Source organism: Protopterus annectens, chromosome 1.part1 (genome assembly GCF_019279795.1).
Source record: "Protopterus annectens isolate FY-2018-M chromosome 1.part1, PAN1.0, whole genome shotgun sequence".
Classification (NCBI taxonomy): domain Eukaryota; kingdom Metazoa; phylum Chordata; order Ceratodontiformes; family Protopteridae; genus Protopterus; species Protopterus annectens.
The window spans coordinates 782,081,663-782,101,226 of NC_056726.1; the positions used below are offsets into that span (position 1 = coordinate 782,081,663).

A 19,564-nucleotide genomic window follows, 5' to 3' on the forward strand; every position below is an offset into this window, starting at 1 on the left:
CACTGAAAGAGCGGAGGTCGAAGCTGGTCCTGGCGGGACTTTTACCCCCGGATTCGGCTTCGGCCTCCGCTACCTCTGCTGCTCCCGTGGCTCCACCACAGCCTGTGGTCACTGCCACTCCTGCCCCCCTGCCTCCGTCCGGGGCTCAAACTCCCACTAAAGTGTCGGAAGACAGGGAGGCCAGGAGGGAGAAACAGAGGGAGAAGCACCACAAGCGGCGGGCTGAGACCTCCGTTTCGGCCCCGCCAGCTAAGCGGGCTTCTCCCTCCACTGCTTCTAGGTCTCCTCCTCCTCGGCTCCGATCCCCTTGTTTCTCCCCGGGGCCCAAGGAGGAGGAGACCCGATCTCCATCGAGGTCATCGAGGCGGCATTCCAGGCCTGCCTCGGTGGCCTCCTCGAGATCTACCTTCAGTTTATCCGATGCAGACTTGGACCGGATGATGCGAAGATTCATCCAGGCCCAGCTGCAGATGGGAGTGCTCTTGCCTCCCCCCCCCCCTCAGGGGGGGAGCTCGACACCTTTTTTCCACCCAATTGCTCCTTCTCCGACCCGCTACCCGGGTTCGGAGTGCTCGGAGCCGAGCAGCCTTGGAGCCGGGGGTGGGTAGGCGCCGACAGTACTTGGTACTTCGGATCCGACCCTGCCCTCGAGCCTGTCGGATCCGACCTCTTGGAGCCGTGGTCCGAGCTTCGGATCTGGGGGATTCAGTGCGCCTTTGGCTCCGTCAAGGTCGGAGCACACTGGTCCCTCGGATCCGACGGTCTCGGCGCCGGCTCCGATCCCTTCATCGGATCCGAGTGGGAGCCGACTTTCGGATCCATTGGAGAGTGGCTCTCCCTCGGCCTTCAATGTTGTGGAGAGGGCTCTGTTGAGAGCATCCGGACCCCTGGTCCTTGCATTGACTCCTCCCTGCACTCCCTTTCTGCTGGGCCAGGCTTCCATCACCCAGTCAAAGGGACAGCCTGCTTCGATGTCACAGATAGTTCCATTGGAACAAGATGTTGCTGGCGAGGCCTCCTCGGACAGTCCCCCCCCCCCCCGAGGAAGCTCCCTGCAAGCATAAGTGCAAAAGGAGGCACGTGGACTCCCCTGAGTCCTTAACCGAGGACACGGACTTGGAGGAAGGGGAAGGCTCCCCAAGATCGCCCCCTGAGGATGTCTCCTTTGGAGACATCATGGAGATGCTGAGAATCAGAGGTGGGTGGTCTGCCCCTAAGTCTTCCTCTGACGAGTCCGTGTTTCTGGAGGCATTCGAGGCAGGCCCGTCTACCTCTTGGGTGTCCCCTCCAGCCGACCCCCTGGTGGACCTCATTACCACCAGGGCGTGGAAGGATCTGGACACTGTGGAGCCAATACCGAAGCGACCGGATAGGATTCTTAGCCCCCCCTCAGACCAATCACATTGGAGTAAGGGGCCCCCTGTAGATGCCATGTTGACGGCGGCAGCCACAAAGAGGGAATTGGCTCAGGAGAGTCCCTCAGTCCATCCACCGAGCAAAGAGTCCCGTTTGATGGATCGTTTAGGGAAGCGAGTCTTTAGTTCAGCGACCTTCTCAGTAAGGTCTCTGAACTATATGGCACATGTCATCAGGATGCAGCGGGATCTTATCAAAGAATACGCTGCATCCCCCCCCCCCCCCGAGTCCATGTCGGAGGAGGACAAACAATTGTACTCCACCCGAATGGCCACTCTGAGATCGATTTCTAACACCTCTATGCGGCTGTGGTCCCACGCCACAGAGGAAGCTGCTAGGGCTAGCGGAGCAGGCCTAGTCATGAGACGTCAGGCCTGGCTCCGTCATTGCAACTTTACGGAGCCGTTTAAAGCGTCCTTCGCGAACGCCTCTTTTGATGGTTCTGCCCTATTTGGCAAAACAGTTCGCGAAACACTTGTCCAGAGCGAGAAGGACGGGAAGATGTTGTCTGCCGTCTGAGTCCGCTTCTCTGCTCCCCAGCGGTCCTTTTCAAGGAACCAAAAGGGTCAGAAGAAGATGTGGTTCCGGAAATCACAACATTCCCAACCAGCTCCGGACAACCAGTCCTACCGTGGCAGAGGTGGACAGGGAGGACGTCGTACCAGGGGCAGAGGGGCTCCGAGAAACTTTGGGTTCCAGAGAACCTTTCTCTGAGCGGCCCACGCAGCAGCCCTGAGGGGTTGCCCGGCTGCTCCACTCTGAAGGCAGTCGGGGGGGCATTTTTCGAAACACCTAGCGGCATGGGAGTCCATCACAACAGACCACTGGGTGCTTCGAATCATATCCAGAGGGTACAAAATACCAATACTTCATGTCCCGCAATCCAAGAACCTCCCCGATGTACCACCTGATCAGAGGGAGGCCGCAGCCGCAGAAATACAGCAGCTGATAAGAAAAAGAGCCATCCAGCCCGTCCCCCAAGACCAGCTCGGATTAGGGTTCTACTCTGGGTTCTTTTTGGTGCCAAAAAAGACGGGGGACTTGAGACCCATCCTAGACCTTTCCCGCTTGAACCTGTCAGTAACCAAGGAAAAATTCCGAATGGTCACTCTTCAATCTATCCTCCCCCTTTTGAGGGAAAACGATTGGATGTGCTCTATAGACCTCAAGGATGCGTACTACCACATTTTAATGGACAAACGATCCAGGAGGTTCCTTCGTTTCCGACTGGGGGCCAGTCACTACCAGTTCAGGGTCCTTCCCTTTGGCCTCACCACAGCCCCCCAGGGTGTTCACCAAAGTGTTAGCAGTGATTGCGGCCCACCTGAGACTCCAGGGAATTCAGGTCTTTCCCTACCTGGACGACTGGCTCCTGACCACACCAACAAGGCATCTACTTTGCTCGGCCAGAGACTTCTTTCTCCATCTAGCCCCACAACTAGGCATTACTATCAATGTCGGCAAATCTCTACTGGCTCCGACGCAGGTCATAGAATTCATAGGTGCCAGAATAGACACCAGAGATTTGCGAGCCTTCCTAACTTCCGAGAGAATCAGGAACCTACAACTTCATGTGCGGGCTATCCTTCATTCAGAGGCTTCACCAGCGGAATTGGTCCTGAGGGCACTAAGGCTCCATGGCGGCAGCAATTACACTACTTCCATGCACCCGTTTGAACATGCGAGTACTGCAATGGACTCTGTTAGTGCAATGATCCTTCCTATCCCTTCCCCTCCACCATCCCATTGCTATCAGCAAGGCTTGCAGGAGGGCGCTACGATGGTGGCTCCAAGCATCGAACTTCCATACAGGGCGTCCCTTCTGCACCTCTCCACCTATCGCCACGATGACTACGGACGCTTCCTGCCTCGGGTGGGGGGGCATTATTCAGGCAGGACAGTCCAAGGCACGTGGAACGATACAGAGACCTCCCTGCATATCAACGTTCTGGAGAGGGGAGCGGTGCTGTTGGCGTTGCAAGCACTTCAGAGCTTCCTCCCCGCAGGAACGATTGCAATTCAGTCGGACAACATGTCGGTGGTCTGGTATATCAACAAACAGGGGGGAACCAGATCTTATCCTCTTTGCCGCGAAGCCATGAGAGTGTGGGAATGGGCGATCTCCAACCATTTTCTGATTGCAACGCACATTCCGTGGAGGACCAACATCCTAGCGGACAAGCTCAGCCGCACCCTTCTTACCCCGTACGAGTGGTCTCTCAATCCTCTAGTAGCGAAGCAGATATTCGCAACATGGGGGCAACCCTGCTGCGATCTTTTTGCATCTCCATCAAACACCAAATGCGACAATTTCTTCGCTCTAATCCCCCCTCCAGGGGAAACTCCAAGAGACGCTCTGGTGCATGCTTGGCCACCCGGTCTACTCTATGCCTATCCTCCTCTGCCAATGATGATACAACTCTTACAGAAAGCCTCGCGGTTGGGGAGCAAGATGATTCTCATTGCCCCATTCTGGCCTCGACAAATTTGGTTCCCTTACCTGTGGTCTCACCTTGTGAATCACCCTTGGATTCTAGATCCCATTCCGGATCTCATCTCCCATCCGTTGGACTTACCAACTCCAAACCTGGACAGTCTGAAACTGACAGCTTGGTTGCTCCAGTTCGACTCCTAGTTAGGACTCCCGGTATCTCTTCACCAGTCAAAGCCATCCTCGTGGCAGCGCATAAGCCCTCCACCAGGAAAGTGTATCACAGTAAATGGAAACGTTTTTCCATCTGGGCAGAGCACCGCGATCTAGATCCCTTTACGGCTCCTCTTCCATCCATTTTAGACTTCCTAACTGAACGCTTTCAGGAAGGCACTAGTTGTTCAACTGTCAAAGTGCAATTGGCAGCCATATCTCATTATCATGTGGGACATGATTCAGGGCCCTTGATGTCAGCCAAATTGTGTAAAACCTTTCTCAAGGGTACCTTTTTACTTAGACCCCCTGTAAAAGAAGCCGTACCACCCTGGGATCTTACATTAGTTCTTCAAGCCTTGACTGCTCCACCCTTTGAACCCGTTGCTTCAATGGATCTCAAATTCTAGTCATGGAAAACAGCATTCCTTGTAGCCATTACTTCAGCGAAAAGAGTGTTGGAACTTCAGGCTCTGTCCGTGAAGCCTCCATACCTGATTTTTCACCCAGATAGAGTGTACCTCAGGATCAATCCCTCCTTTCTTCCCAAGATAGCATCAGAAACCAACATAAATCAATCCATAAATTTACCGGTTTTCTTGCCTAAATATCAAAATAAGGGAGAGTACAAGCTGCACTCATTGGATGTTCATAGGCAGCTTCGTTTTTATACTCATAGGACAGCTGGCCATAGACAATCTGACCAGCTGTTCGTTTTCTTTGCCAAATTTAACTTGGGGAAAGCTATCTCTAAAGTATCTTTATCTTGCTGGATTTCCCAATGTATCCTACTGGCTTATCAAGCCTCGTGTAGACCCGCACCAGAAGGAGTTCGTGCTCATTCCACCTGCTCCATTTCTACTTCTGCGGCTTTCAAGTCTAGAGTTCCTTTGGATGATATTTGTTCTGCAGCCACTTGGGCTTCATCTCATACCTTTATCAACCACTACAAGCTAGACCTGCTTTCTAGAGGGAGGGCATCCTTTGGCTCTGCGGTGCTTCGTAATATCCTTCCATGATGGCCACCCAAGGTGCAGGTAGCTGGGTGGCTGCCCAAGTGGCTGCAGAACAAATATCATCCAAAGGAACTCTAGACTTGAAAGCCGCAGAAGTAGAAATGGAGCAGTCCCACAGGTTGCTGACAAATGAACATCCTACTTCAGATTTAGAAGTTATGTACTCACCATAACGTTCCATCTGAGTAGGTAGTTCATTTGTCTGCAACCATCCCCCCCTCCTTCCCCCTGACCTTCTTCGGATCTACTAGTTGTTAGATATCCTTTGTTGGATATATATTGAGAGGCAAACTCGATCTGAGGTCATGGAGGGTTAGCAGGGGATTATGGGTGAAGGGAGGAGCTAGGAGCTCGGATCCATTAGCTTGAAATAAGTTGCCGGCTCTGATCCGATATCGGATCCGTAACCCACAGGTTGCAGACAAATGAACTACCTACTCAGATGGAACGTTATGGTGAGTACATAACTTCTAATTCAGAAACACGAAACTTCACATGCCTGACAAACCAAAATCCCGACAAACAACAAAACAAATACCTTTCCAAAAACACACACACTGCACAAGCACACCAAAAATCTTACAAACCTACAATAAACCTTACAAACACAACTATCTATGCACTAACCTTAACCCAAACCCTAACCCTAAGGTCCGTCACTATCGCACACTTACCTTACCCGCACCCTAACCCTAACTCACTTAATCCACCCCTAGCCCTCAAGTCAATCACTATCGCACACTTACCTTACCCGCACCCTAACCCTAACTCACTTAACCCGCCCCTAAACCTAAACTCCTTCACTATCGCACACTTACCTTACCCACACCCGGACCCTAACGTCCGTCCCTATCGCACACTTACCTTACCCACACCCGGACACTAACGTCCATCCGTATCGCACACTTACCTTAACATGTCTGTGTTCTCAGCATCGGGATTCTCAACTGTCGGTCTTCTCCGTTGTCGATCTTCTGGTGTTAGTGTTCTCGCTGTTGGCGTTTTCAGGTAGACCCATGTATGTATATATATATATATATATATATATATATATATGTGTGTGTGTGTGTGTGTGTGTGTGTGTGTGTGCATTTTGTAAATATTCAAATCATTTTTTTTTGCTCTGTTTAATAAAGCACCCCTACTCCTTTTGCTATGGGATATTTTACATCCACGTGAGCTACTACCAACCGAAGCAGATGGGATGTCAATTTAACATCTTATCTGAAGGATGACATACCGATGAATACAGCATCCCCCCATATTGTACTGTCATCAATCCATGTACCTGGTATGGGAATACTATCCACAGTCTTGTGCATCAAAGGAAAATGTACTGCATGTTGTGCCACTGACACAGTTTGTGGAAAATTGTCAGCTAAAGGCTTGTAGATTACTAGAAGATAGGGAATAGGAGTGATCTCACTCAAGTAACAGATGGGGAGACGCAAGTTAACTCATTTGTACCTGCCAGCAAGTGTACTAGTAAAGCGTGCCTCCTTTCTGCTGGCAGATTAGACAGTGCCTGGAGCTGTGAAAGGAAAAAAAATAGTAAATAAGTACATGTTCAACTCGGTGCTTTTATTTCAGATTTAACCTACTTAACTGTGCTACTGAGTACCACTATTACACAACTAATCATGAACTTTAAAAGCTTCACTGAGATAAAAATAAAATAGTACCTTCAAATTGTCCAGTTCAAATATAAGTGCTGTGGAGGCAGTGCACACTTTGGGTATGAGTGGGTTTAAATAGCAAGGCATTCAAAAAGGCATGCAAGAGAAAGACATGCAGAGATTTATAGAAAGAAATCAAGGTGATGGAAATGCAGCTGTGGGCTAAAGGAGTCATTGAAGTGGGAGGGGGTGAAATGTTGGAGTGGTTAAATCACTTAATAAAGATAAAAGGAAAAAAAAAAACAGGGGACCAGTAGTGAAATATCAGATGGTCATGCACTTTTTTAAAAAGGCGTTCAGTATTTCTGACCTCTGTAGAAGAGCCCTTCTCCTTCTTGGACCTTAAATTTCATGATTGACTGGCTTGTCCTTTCTCCATTGCAGCCTTCTGGTTCATTGGCTTTTAAGCATGTTTCGTAGAGGATGTTTTTCTTATCTTATTGTTTCCTATGTTTACAATGTCTTAATGTTTCCTGTGGTTACAGTATCTTGGAGCTTTAGACTGTTATTTGTGGAGAAACAATTTTTTCATTTTACAGAAAATCAGCTCTGTTAACATAGAGTGATGTTGTCTCAGATGACCCAAGTTTGATTAGTGGCTCAGGTGATGGTAGAACTGATCGGAGAAGAGAGAGCATTGTGAAGCACAGCCTGCTCAGAATGGTCGGGGAACACATACCCTGAGTACAGACTGTATAGAATCCTTATGGAAATAGCAGATCACCATAGATAATTACCTTGCAAGGGAAGCAAGAGCCACATTTCTGACTTCCAGCCGTTGCACAGAACCTCTTGGGGACAACACAGGCATCTGCATAGAGACGACTTAGGACTTAAGCACAACCTCCCCCTTTTCAGTTCCCAAAGTAAGATGACACCATTGCTCCTGCCACCTGACCATGTGAAAGGATCATAGGAACTGTAGGGCTTCTGTCTCATGGAGGAACAAGCAGCCCATTTGAGCAGGTGCTACACTTCATGGTCACCAGTGGCCATCAAAGAAAAAAAAAGTTTCCATTGCAGACATTTTTGCCATGGTCTGTTGGCCATTGGCACACTCCTACACTAAACACTACTACTAGAACTGTAACTGTAATAGTAACATGTCCTTTGACACTTAAGTGTTAAAATATTTAGCCTTCTGGGATTTTATCTTTTGGTTCTTCTCTGAGGTTTTGTGTTGCTACCTGGGATTTTTATCAGTGTGCCCACTGTGAGGAACTCTTATTGTCACTAACATGGATTCTTTCTCTGTAGCTGTTTTATTATTCTTCACTGCCTCCCTATTAGTGACTGCTACTGGAATTCTGTCTAATTGCTGCATTTTATACACTTGTGTGCTCTTTTTCTCTATTTAAATTTTACATATTCAGCAGATAGGGCTGTACTGGTGGGCATATGGTCCAAGCACTATTGTATAGCCTGGGTTCATACCTCAGCAGAAGGTGCCTGCTTGCCTTAAAGAGTAAGAGAGGAGGGTAAAAAGGATCCACGATGGGAATTGTAGGAGATGAGATTTCAAGTTTCCTAGTTCCTAGCTGAGGAGGATTCCCTCTTTGAGTGGCTAATACAGTGGTTGTATGTCTCTTATATTTTTAGTTGAGGTGTAGATTTTTGTTTGGTCTTCATGATGGCTGTTTTGAATAAAGAGTTGCATGGTGACGTTTTTCTTTTTTTTTTTTTTTTTTTTTTAATTCACTTTATTTTTATTCACAGGATGCATTTGGAGACCTGGCACTTTTTTTCTATGATACACATGGTGGAAGCTTGATAGGAGTGTTGTGGAAACCACAAGTGTTCATTCCCCAGCCATTTAAGGTAAGCATTTAATTCTCTGTTTTATTGCTATATTGATGTGTGCAATATTTGTATTAGCATTTTTGTAATATTAAATATTGCCTCCTATTTTTATTTGTACCCATCATCCTGGGATTTTTTTCCCTGTTTTGAGAGTGTCTCCTGTGATATTTGTCATTCCTCAGTCCTTGGCCATAAGTGTACCTGATATTGTTTTGAGAGGATCCTCTGAATTGTGGGATAGTTAGATTTCCTTCTTGAGGACCATCTCTCAGCACTTTTCTTTTATTCTTGTGCTTCTTGCTTAGAAGACTTGGACTTTTTTTGAAAAGGTCAGTAAAGCAATGGATGAAGGTTAAAAGGTATACACACTGCATACCTTGACCTAGCTGAAGTTTTTGACACAGTACCCCACACAGGCACAGTAGAAAAGCTAAATAAACTGGGAATAATCCCTACATCACCCGCTAGATTGCCAGAGATTGGACACAGGAGCTCAAAGTAGGTGAAGCTACCTCTGTAAAGAGACAAATTAACAGTGGAGTCCCCCAGGGTTCAATGTTGGGATCTCTTATGTTTGGCATCTACTTTTCTGAAGTAAAAGCCAGTACCAGTTGACTCTGGCTGACTAAGATTGCAGATTACTGCAAGCTAGGAGCAGTCATTGAATCCTGAAATAACTTTAACATCCTGGGTTTTGTCTTAAATAAATAATTGGTGCCAAAGTCAGGGACTGAAACTAAATACCAAGAAACGCAGTATTATATCCTTTGGGAATTCATCTATGCCAGGGAACTAGCATATTGACAAAATATTCCTACAAGTTGACCCAGTTGTTTTGAATTTGGGAAGTTATGTGGACAGTGGCCTAATTTTCAAATGTGTCCACTGTAATAAGAAAGATCTTCTGTATTGTGCATCTTATAAACAAAGGGATTGTTTCTAGATCTAACAGTGTCATTGTATACACCTTTACTCATCATCATTAGGCCTATCATTGAGTATAACACCTTGTTTGATGTATATCCGTCCAAACACATGCAACAACTGGAATGCCCACAGAGATGCTCTATTAAAAGAATACAAGGCCTAAATAATATGTCCTACTTGGACAATCTCAAAGCCCTCTCACTATACTCAGTATCCTGCAGAAGACTTAAGAAGTGACCTGTGACTGGTATACAAGGCATCATCCAACACAATGCTGATAGACCTGCTACACATCAAGTCGCATGGCATCAGTAATACGCAGTCCAGGGATCTAAATCTCTCTTGCAACATCAGCTGAATAGTTTGGAGAGACAGCTGTGTCTCTCAGAGTAGAGGATACCACTGATGTGGAACAGACTCCCCATTCACATAAAACAAAGCTTATTCCTGTCCATATTCAAGTTCATCTTTGATCTCTGGATGGATAATAGAAAATTTACCCCAAAACTCTTCCTGTACTACTGATGGATAGAGGCAGCTCTTAAATGCTTTATCCCGTGCATGGGTCCCCTCAAACTATCTATGGAATGATCCCAGTTATTCTTGTTAGGGGTAATGTATAATTATTGACCACAGAATGGGTAAGGCCAATTTAACATCAAATGGGATAGGTTAATTCAAGTTCTAAAAGGGAAATTGGCTTGGCTTAAAATGGCCCCAAGGCCAGCTAGCCTAGTTCTTACCTATGAACCTATGCATTTCTTGGCACTGAGCTTTAAACCATGGCTCTGGCACTAGTTATTTGTTTGAGTCCGCTCTTCTTAGAGGATATTAGTGCCTTGGAGAATTCTGTAACTGCACGTAGTTTGCAGTTGTTTACCAACTTGATCAGTCAGAGGCCGTTGATGTTGTGTCTGATTTCAGACAAGGAGATGCCTAAAAAGTGTGGCTCCAGTACAGAGCCCTGAGGGACTCTGCTAGTGACTGGCCTCTCTGTGGAGGTGGACTCCTCTGTCCTAACTTCTTGGGTCCTATTTGAGGACCACTCAGCTATCTAGAGGGTGACATAGGGGTTTATATTCAGTTCTGTGGGTTTGTCTACAATGCTCAAGTGCAGTATTGTATCACATGCCTTGGCCAGGTCAAGATAAACAGTATGCACCAATTTACTGTCATCCATTGCTTTAGTGACGTTCTCTAAGAAGTTCATCTTGTTGAGTAGGCATGATCTCCCCTTCAGTAAACCAAACTGGGTTGAATCCAGTGTCTTTATATCTCCAATGTTGTTGTTAGTCATTTTCCTGATAATTCTTTCAATAGCTTTGCAATTGAGACTAGTCAGACTTATTGGTCTGCAGTTACCCAAATACATAGATGGCCTACCCTTGTTTATAAGGATGGCTGTTGGAATTCTTCATTCACATGGCATAAAGCCTGATTGGAGGCTACAGTTAAATAGGGACTCTAGTGGTCCTGACAGGTCAATTTTCATGCTATTAAGGTATCCTGGAATATTATTTGGGTCCATCGATGCAATTTTCTTGGCATGTCTTTGCCAACAGATATACATTGCCATGGCAGTGCAGCACAACGCATGGCACTGATGTGCCATCACACCTTTATAAAGAGATGACTGGCTTTCAGGAGCCTGTGGGCATGTGGGTGACATGGAGCCACCTATGTGTTATGTTGGCTTGATATGGATGTCCACAAGCAAGCATGTGCCTGTAGTACCCTGGTAGTGTGTGATTCAGAAGCATTTCTTCCAAATTGCTTCATTAGTAGAATTACTGTGTTATAAACCCTGCAGTAGCTGATCACTCTATTGATTTAACTACACTGTAGCAAGCAGATTTCCAGCAGAAGGCTGCAGGGAGGACATTTGGTGATGGCAAGGACTGGACACCAAGTTGGGGAAGGGAGTAAGAAACAAAGAAAGACTATATAATATATGTTTGTAGGTATGTATACACACACACACACACACATATATATAATATATGTATTTCTTAGTTCAGTAGCATCGTGCTGACAGTGAGATAGGCAAAACAGGGTGGTACTGCCTATGTAGCCAGGCCCAGGTAGCAAGAGAACACTCTCTTAGCTTGGCAACACAGAGAGGTATGTAGCGGACTGCATGCTATGTACTGCAAACCTGCTGTTGATGTGCATATAGTCAGGGGGGTGGCGTATAAGAGACCTACCTTATACATGGTGTTAGCTGTGAAAGTGAAGCAGTGTCACTTGGTGGTTACAGGTTTGTATAGAAATATGACAGGGGATATGTTTTACTGTCCTACATGTTTGTACTTTCCTGACCAGACTGCTGTGGAGTTGTGGCTTGTGAATGTTTTGTATAGAAGGCATGCCACCCATTGCAGACACATCTGTTGCAGGAGTACTGGAGTGTTACAGCTGATGGTAGACATTTGTGTCCCAGCATTTTCTATCTGCAAGATAAACACCTTAACCATTATGCCATCTCCTGAAAGTTGATATAGTAGAATCCTTTCTTATTTCTGTACCTGTACCAATATGGGATGGGGGCAGGCCCTTCCAGTTTTTGTGGGTACACTCACTGGTCCCCAGGACTTCAGAGAAATGGGTTGTTTCATGGAATACCTGCATGGAAGTGTTTCTCTTTCCTGCAGTCTGTGGAAGAGCATGTGCTCCTCCACATGCTGCAGCCAGACCTCTCAACCATGCCAAATTCCTCGGTATTTACCGGGTTTCAGGTGAAAATAATGGGCTGCCACGAATTCCCTAGTGGCCCCTTTAATTTCCTGGTTTCTTTTTCAAAATTGCTGATGTCATCATGCACCCCCCTCGCAAAGCCTGTCAGAATTTGGTTGAGGGCTGGAGGAGGTGTGTTTATTTTTCATAAGGGCTGCATTGTAAGCTCGGTTAAGTTTTACTGGTTCTCAGGACAGGGTGCCGTGTGAAGGAGAATGCTACATTGTAAGTTTTCTATTTTGCTACATTGTACGTTTTCTTTGTTGCATTTAAGTTTGTTTAATGGTTCTCAGGCGTTCCGTAACAACCTCTTTTGCCATGGTTCGTTTGCTTGTATTTAAGGTGCTGGTCTCTCTTTTGCTGTGGTTATTTATTTGCTGTAACGTCTGATTGCAGTGCATTTACGGTTTTTATTTGCTGTAAAGTCTGATTGCATTGCATTTAAGATTTTATTTGCTGTAATGTCTGATTGCAGGTTTTATTTGCTGTAACGTACGTGTGTGTGAGTCTCCCAGGTAGGTATAACTGGTAATTACAGTTACTCAGACCCAAACCCTGCACCTTGGGTACAAGGAGCAAGAGTCTAAATTCTCTACCCATAACTCCTTGAATCACAAGTGGGTGGTGGTAAGGCCAAAGTTTTACAGAATGCCAGGAATGTTTGCCTCATACTTGTGGCCTGTTCCTCTTAAAATTTGTGTTTTTCTGGCAAATCAGTGAGAACTAATTCACTAAATGATAGCCATTTAAGTTTTAGTCTTTCTGTCTTTCAGGAAATGCATGGTGACACAAAACATTTTATACTAGCAGCTTTTCTAAGATTATACAAGCAATGTTTAAATTGGTCCCTGGTTTTGGCCCCCTCCCCCCCATAAATTGTTTTTTTCCAGATTTCTTGTGTTGCATAGTTCTTCAAAGGGAAAGAAGTTCAGTGCTGCTTATGCCAAGTCTGTTTGTTTGTTGTTAGTAGCACAACAGGTAGAATACCTGCTTTTGATTCAGAAGGCTGTGGGTTCTACTCCCGCAGTGTGTAGATGGATTGCTGACACTGTGCTGTGTTGTACTTTTAAAGGGGATGGATGCTGCTAAAGCAGTTAATTTTGTTTTTATGAAAGAAAATTGTATTTTAGTTTTGCAGTTTGCATAATTTCAATGTTTGATACAAGTTCAGATATTAATATAAAATATAACAGTATTTTGTTTATTTTGTTTCATGATCATATTTTGTCTGTTCTTCAGTTTGCGTTTAAAAGTTGGACTCCCACAATTCCGTCGGAGTGGGTGAGGTTACATAATTATATATACAAATCTTATGTTAATCAGCATACAGATTTATACCTATTTTTCATAGGCCTTTGTCCAGATTTTTGATGTTTCCAGGTTGAGAGGTATGGTTACAGCCATATCATCAAGGAAATGATCTATTACCTGATGTAGTATTTGTGTGATAGATGCCTCTGGAAGGTCCCTTTAGCAAGGGTGGTCAGTACTGCTCATACTTGCTGTCCACATGAACTGGTAGTCTACTTATACCATGGGATTTCATGATGTGTATGACACATTTCTACAAGCTGTGTTATGATGTGCCTGTTCTCAAGATAGCATTCGACTATGTTCCTGTAATGGAGCTGGTGGTAAGCTGCATGCTGTCAGATCTGTATTATGGAGGACAACGACATGCAGTGTTACAACATCTGGGTGCAAGGGTGTCCTCTAACATATGCTGACCCGCTAATACTACAGTTACCCCTAGCATCTTAATGCTGTTTCTGTTCACGGAGAAATGGCGGTGTACAAACTCACTGCCAGTTACATCTTGTTGACCAACTTTTAAATGTTTCTGAATTGCCTTGCCATGTTGTCTACTGTCATTTGCATTTCCCATTGCTTTCGTTTGCATAATATTACTTTATTTCCATGTCATTATACTGTCATTTTTGTAGGATGCTGCCCATCACCTTTTTTCATGTACCACCATCTCGTCACCAATGTCTCGGAATTAGCTCATCTCTACTCACCATTCAGTTTTGTTTAGCACAATATGATTGTTTCTGAATCCCTGCCTTAATCGTTGCCATCCAAAGATAACCTATGTAATTTTAGAAATATACTTTCATTACCCAAATATATTTTTTACAGTTCCATTTATATTTAAATTTGTTTACTAAGTCATGGATAAATGTTTGATTAGTTTGTATTGTATTATTGTTGAACCATAAATAGTTAAGTAATGCATTATTTATATGGGATATATATATATATATATATATATATATATATATATATATATATATAAAATTGAATTTCAGTGATTGCCAATATTAGGTCATTTGCAGATAATTTAATTTTTGATCCTTCGTCTGTTTCAAATCCTTTAATATTAGTATTTTGTTTAACATGGTTTGCTAATGTTTCAGTGGCCAAGGCAACATATAACCAATATAACAAACACCCTTATTTAGTACTTTTGTATGTTGTGAGCCGTTATGTTAAGAATGAACTCTTATAATTATGGAATTGTAATTGTTTTAAATAATATCAGTAAATTTTGCAAGGAAGTTATATTTTTCTAGGGGGTTAAATAATTCCAGACTAGTGAGTGATTTTTTTATGTAAATCTATTAATATTAGATCTTTTCTTCCTGTAAAATCCTCACAGACTGTTAATGTTATGGCCTTCTTTCTTTCTTTATGGTCTTTCTCTCCTACTGCTCGTTAACCATCAGCCTACCCTTTTGAGTAGCCATCATACAGTCAGCTAGCAAGGGTTTTGTGGTCAAGTCCCTAACACTGTCTCCTGATGGCAGACAGTCATTCTCATCACTGTGGGGGTGCTCTGTCCTCCCCTCATATGTATGCATGTATGTATGTATGTGTGTGTGCCCTCCCATATACCTGTCTACCAGGGTTACAGTCAGCAAATTGGAACTCCAAGCCCACATCCTCCTGTCCTGTGTCATTGTCATTGCAAGTCTCTACACAGGACCACCATTTCCCTTAACCCATGATGGTGAGCTCCATTAGTCAGTCTCTGGTCATAGTCCGGTCTTTATCCTTGTACACCATGGATCTAGGCCATAATGTTATGGCTTTCTTATTGTTTTTCTTTTTTGTCATATGATATAATTCCCATCTGATCTTCATGTATTCGAGGAGGAATAGATGATGTGGTGTGAGGGGTCCATCCTTATTAACAGCAGGACTACCACTCTCAAGCATTACAAGATTTCATCATCTGAAAACTTTCCTAGGCTACTGAATACCACCCCCACCTTACCCCCCTGCCCATAATGCTGTGCCTAGAGCCTTCGTATTCCAGTTCAGTCTTGATAAAGTAAAGAGCATCAGACAACTGGCCTAAGGATACAGGTTTTATTATTTATGGAAACTTTTATTAAAAAAATTACAGTACAATATATGTTTTAATTTAGGACCATTCATTAAAGTGTTTAATGTTTTTTTTTGGTTATTCGATTATTTTCCCTTGTGGCAATATTTGCTGCTGCCCCAGTGTTTTGTTCCCAGACCTGCTAACATGTTTTTTACCTACTTTGTAACCACAGTTGCAGTTTTCCTACCTTTCTTTAAGTCTTTGTTGTTGTTGCTAAATATTGCTTATTTGGCATTGTTATGGTCAGGGGTGTTCATCCTGTTGTAATTATGACTCCAGCTTGAAAAAAAAAGTGCACATGTGGAAATTAGATAACATTTTCTTTGAGATCTTTTCACTCAGTCTAGTACCTCTCCAGGTTTCATCAAACTCAAGGTCCTTGACACTGACCAGAGAACTGACACTTATTACCATTACTTCTGTCATAACTCAAAAATGTAAATTCAGCCATGATCATAAAAAGCCAAGAGATTCACCTCCAGGCCAATACCACAAAAATGGAGGAATTGGCTGTTTTACATGTTGTGGAGCTTAGGGCCTCCTAGGCTGAATAAAACTCAAGAGTTTGACTTTATTAAGTGACTAAAAACTTTTGAAAATGTTAACCCATAGACCAACTTCTGCGAGACCTTCTCCATTGCCTTCACCCAAATTTGAATGTGCCAGCATTGGGAAATCCATTTTTTGAGCCTGATAGACTGTTTCCTGCCCCATCCCTGACACGTTCATGACCGGTAGAATTCTCTCCTATATTTTTTGTCTATGTGTAGGTCTTACAGATTTTCCTCATCATTGCAAACGACATTGATGTTCATATGAAAGGCACTAAGACACACGGCACTAAGATAGACCCATATGGTGATGGCGGGAGACTTGTATACATCATCTATGGTCCAGATCTTGGGAATTTGGAAGACAGATTTTTGGGTTTTAGTCGGCCTTTCCCATTCCTCTTTTTTCGTCTCCACTGTTAGAAAAGTTAACTGCAGGGGGTTTCCTCTAGGGCCTGTTTGTGGCTGGTCTTGTGCTGCTTGTTGTGTTTCTTTTCATGTTATAAAGATAACAAAGAAAAAAATGTCAAAAGTAATTTTTGTGCTCTTCCTGTGGGTATTGGTTTAGTGTTTGGATCAATTAGCTTGTTACCTTTGGATATTCTTCGTGTTTCACAGTTGCAGTCATTACATTTAGGTAATCTGCTGGCAGGTTGCCCTCAGTCGGCCTGATTAACAAAGTCTTGGGTCCTGCGTCGGTTGCTGTCCCTTCTTCTATGACGTCAGGTCGTCAGGGGTATAAAACATGCAGCCGACACCATTACATCAGTCTTTCTTGCCGCGCGGTGCCCAAAGCAGAAGCAGTTCGCAAGTGCCGGTCGGCCGACCCCTGAAATTTTCGTTTTCGAGTTTAAGAACAGAAGTCTTCAACTAAAAAGCTAAGTACCCCGTTGGGGAAACTTTTTCTTGTTCCTTACCGATGTCAGTAAAAGTTATTAATTGCATTACTTGTGGGAAGCAAATACCTCATAAGGATTTCCATTTGTACTGTATTCCTTGCCTAGGCCCTGACCATAACATACCTTGCTGTCGGTTTTACTTTAAATTTAATCAACTCACTATTAAACGTCGGTATATCTTTGCTTCTAAATATTTTGGATCACGCTTTAATTATCCAGAAATGTCGTCAAGTTAGCAATCAGACTACTGAAATACCAAAAAAACGCAAAGAAAAAGACAGAGACAGGCCATCGTGGTCCATAACTGATGACTACGCTTCTCCTAAGCCAGTCGCCAGTTCACCAGTACTCAGTGAGGCGCTTTCACAACCCCTGATACCCGCTACTTCTGATTCGCAGGCCTCTACTGAGACCCATTCGGAGTCCGGTATGCCATAAGATGCTGCAGTTATGGAACCCACGGATGTCTCTACCTTAGATGGGTCTGGAGCAGCTGTGCAGGCACCGGCTTCTGAGGGTGGTTTCAGGCCTATAGATTTGTATATTAGACCGATGCCATCTTCAAAACTAAGGCCAAAATCTAAATCTATGTCTAAAAAACAGATGCCTGGGCCGCATGTTCAGGCCCCTCTGCCTAAAAAACAAATGATCCAAATGGCTGAAGATGTAATTACTCTGATCAGGGGTAGCCAACCCCCCCCCTCCCTTCTAAGAGGCCTAGGCAAGACATTGATTATGAATCTAATGAACAGGATTTGTCTATACCTACTTATGAGGACTCTGATGCAGAAGACTCCATTCCTTCTGCTTCTCCCCCTGAGGATTTTTTTGGGGGGGGAAACTTTACATACCTTACGGGAACATTTCCACTGGGAAAGTCAGGATTTCTTTGAATCAAAAAAGAGACTTAGGGATTTTCTTCTCTTTCCTCAACATAGGCCTTTGGCTATACCTCCTGTCCTAGACATTGTTGTTGATGTTTTTTCAGAATCCAGTATGGCTCCTGATTCTCTGCCTCCGGCTCCTTGTAAGCCAGCCAGATACTACAGGGTTCCTAACTCCCACAAATTCCTTTTCAAAAATCTTATTGCAGATCATGAAACCATTTCTCGGGGTCCCAAGGGCATTAAGGCCTGTACTGCTAAAAATCCTACCCCTTCTGATAGAGATTCCAGGATAGATGGGGTAAGAAGGTTTACACTTCTGCAACTTTGGCAATCAGGACTTTAAACTGTCAATTTAATGTGCTTAAATGCCAGCAGCATATCATGGGACTGCTTAAACAGAAAATTATATTAATTTCTGACTGTGTGGAAAATAAAGATTTACAGGATTTATTGCATTCAGCTGAACAAGTTGGAAAACGTACTTTGCAGTGTGGTTTTGATTCTTTGGAGGCCTCTTGCAGGGCTGCTGTAACTGGCTCTGTGCTAAGAAGGCATGCTTGGCTCAAAGAGCAAACTCTGCCTGATCATGTTAAAGCAAAATTGTTGGATGCTCCTTTACAACAGGGCCGTCTCTTTGGTAATAAGGCTGAAGAAGTTTTGAAAAAGTTGGAAGATAAAGCTAAATCTATGCAAACTGTGAGGGTTTTCTTAGAAGTGCAACCTCCAAGATTTAGTAGGCACTGGCGTACTAAGAACTGGTCCTTTCCAGATGTTCTTCGTGTTTCACTGTTGCAGTCATTACATTTGAGTAATCTTTTGGCAGGTTGCCCTCAGTCGGCCCGATTAACAAAGTCTTGGGTCCTGCATCGGTTGCTGTCCCTTCTTCCATGACGTCAGGTCGTCAGGAGTATAAAACATGCAGCCGACGCCATTAAATCAGTCTTTCTTGCTGTGCGGTGCCCGAAGCAGAAGCAGTTCACAAGTGCTGGTCGGCCAACTCCTGAAATTTTCGTTTTCGAGTTTCAGAACCGAAGTCTTCAACTAAAAGTAAGTACCCCATTGGGGAAACTTTTTCTTGCTCCTTACCGATGTCAGTAAAAGTTAATAATTGCATTACTTGTGGGAAGCAAATACCTCATAAGGATTTTCATTTGTACTGTATTCCTTGCCTAGACCCTGACCACAGCGAGCCTTGCTGTCAGTTTTGTGCTAAATTTAATCAACGCATGATTAAACATTGGTATATTTTTGCATCTAAATATTTTAGCTCAAGATTTAATTATCCAGAAATATCGTCTGTTAGCAATTCGACTACCGGAATACCGAAAACACGCAAAGAAAAAGGCAGAGACAGACTGTCAAGGTCCAAAACAGACGACGACGCTTCTCCTAAGCTAGTTCGCCGGTAATCAGTGAGGTGCTTTCGCAACCCGTGATACCTGCTAATTCTGATTTGCATGCCTCTACTGAGACCCATTCGGAGTCTGGTATGCCGCGAGATGCTTCAGTTATGGAACCTGCGGATGTCTCTACCTTAGATGGGTCCGGAGCTGCTGTGCAGGCACCGGCTTCTGAGAGTGTTTTTAGGCCTACAGATTTGTACATTAGACCAATGCCATCTTCA

At 44.2% G+C, this 19,564-nt stretch overlaps 1 protein-coding gene across 1 annotated transcript in view; it reads left to right on the top strand.

The window, feature by feature from the left end:
* The window catches only part of NOL6 (nucleolar protein 6), a 1,772,660-nt gene that overhangs the window by 1,718,446 nt on the left and 34,650 nt on the right, over positions 1-19,564 (top strand). The window contains exon 25 of the mRNA XM_044078098.1: positions 8,469-8,570. Within this exon, the coding sequence (XP_043934033.1) occupies positions 8,469-8,570 (102 nt within the window). The remainder of the gene's footprint in view (positions 1-8,468; positions 8,571-19,564) is intronic.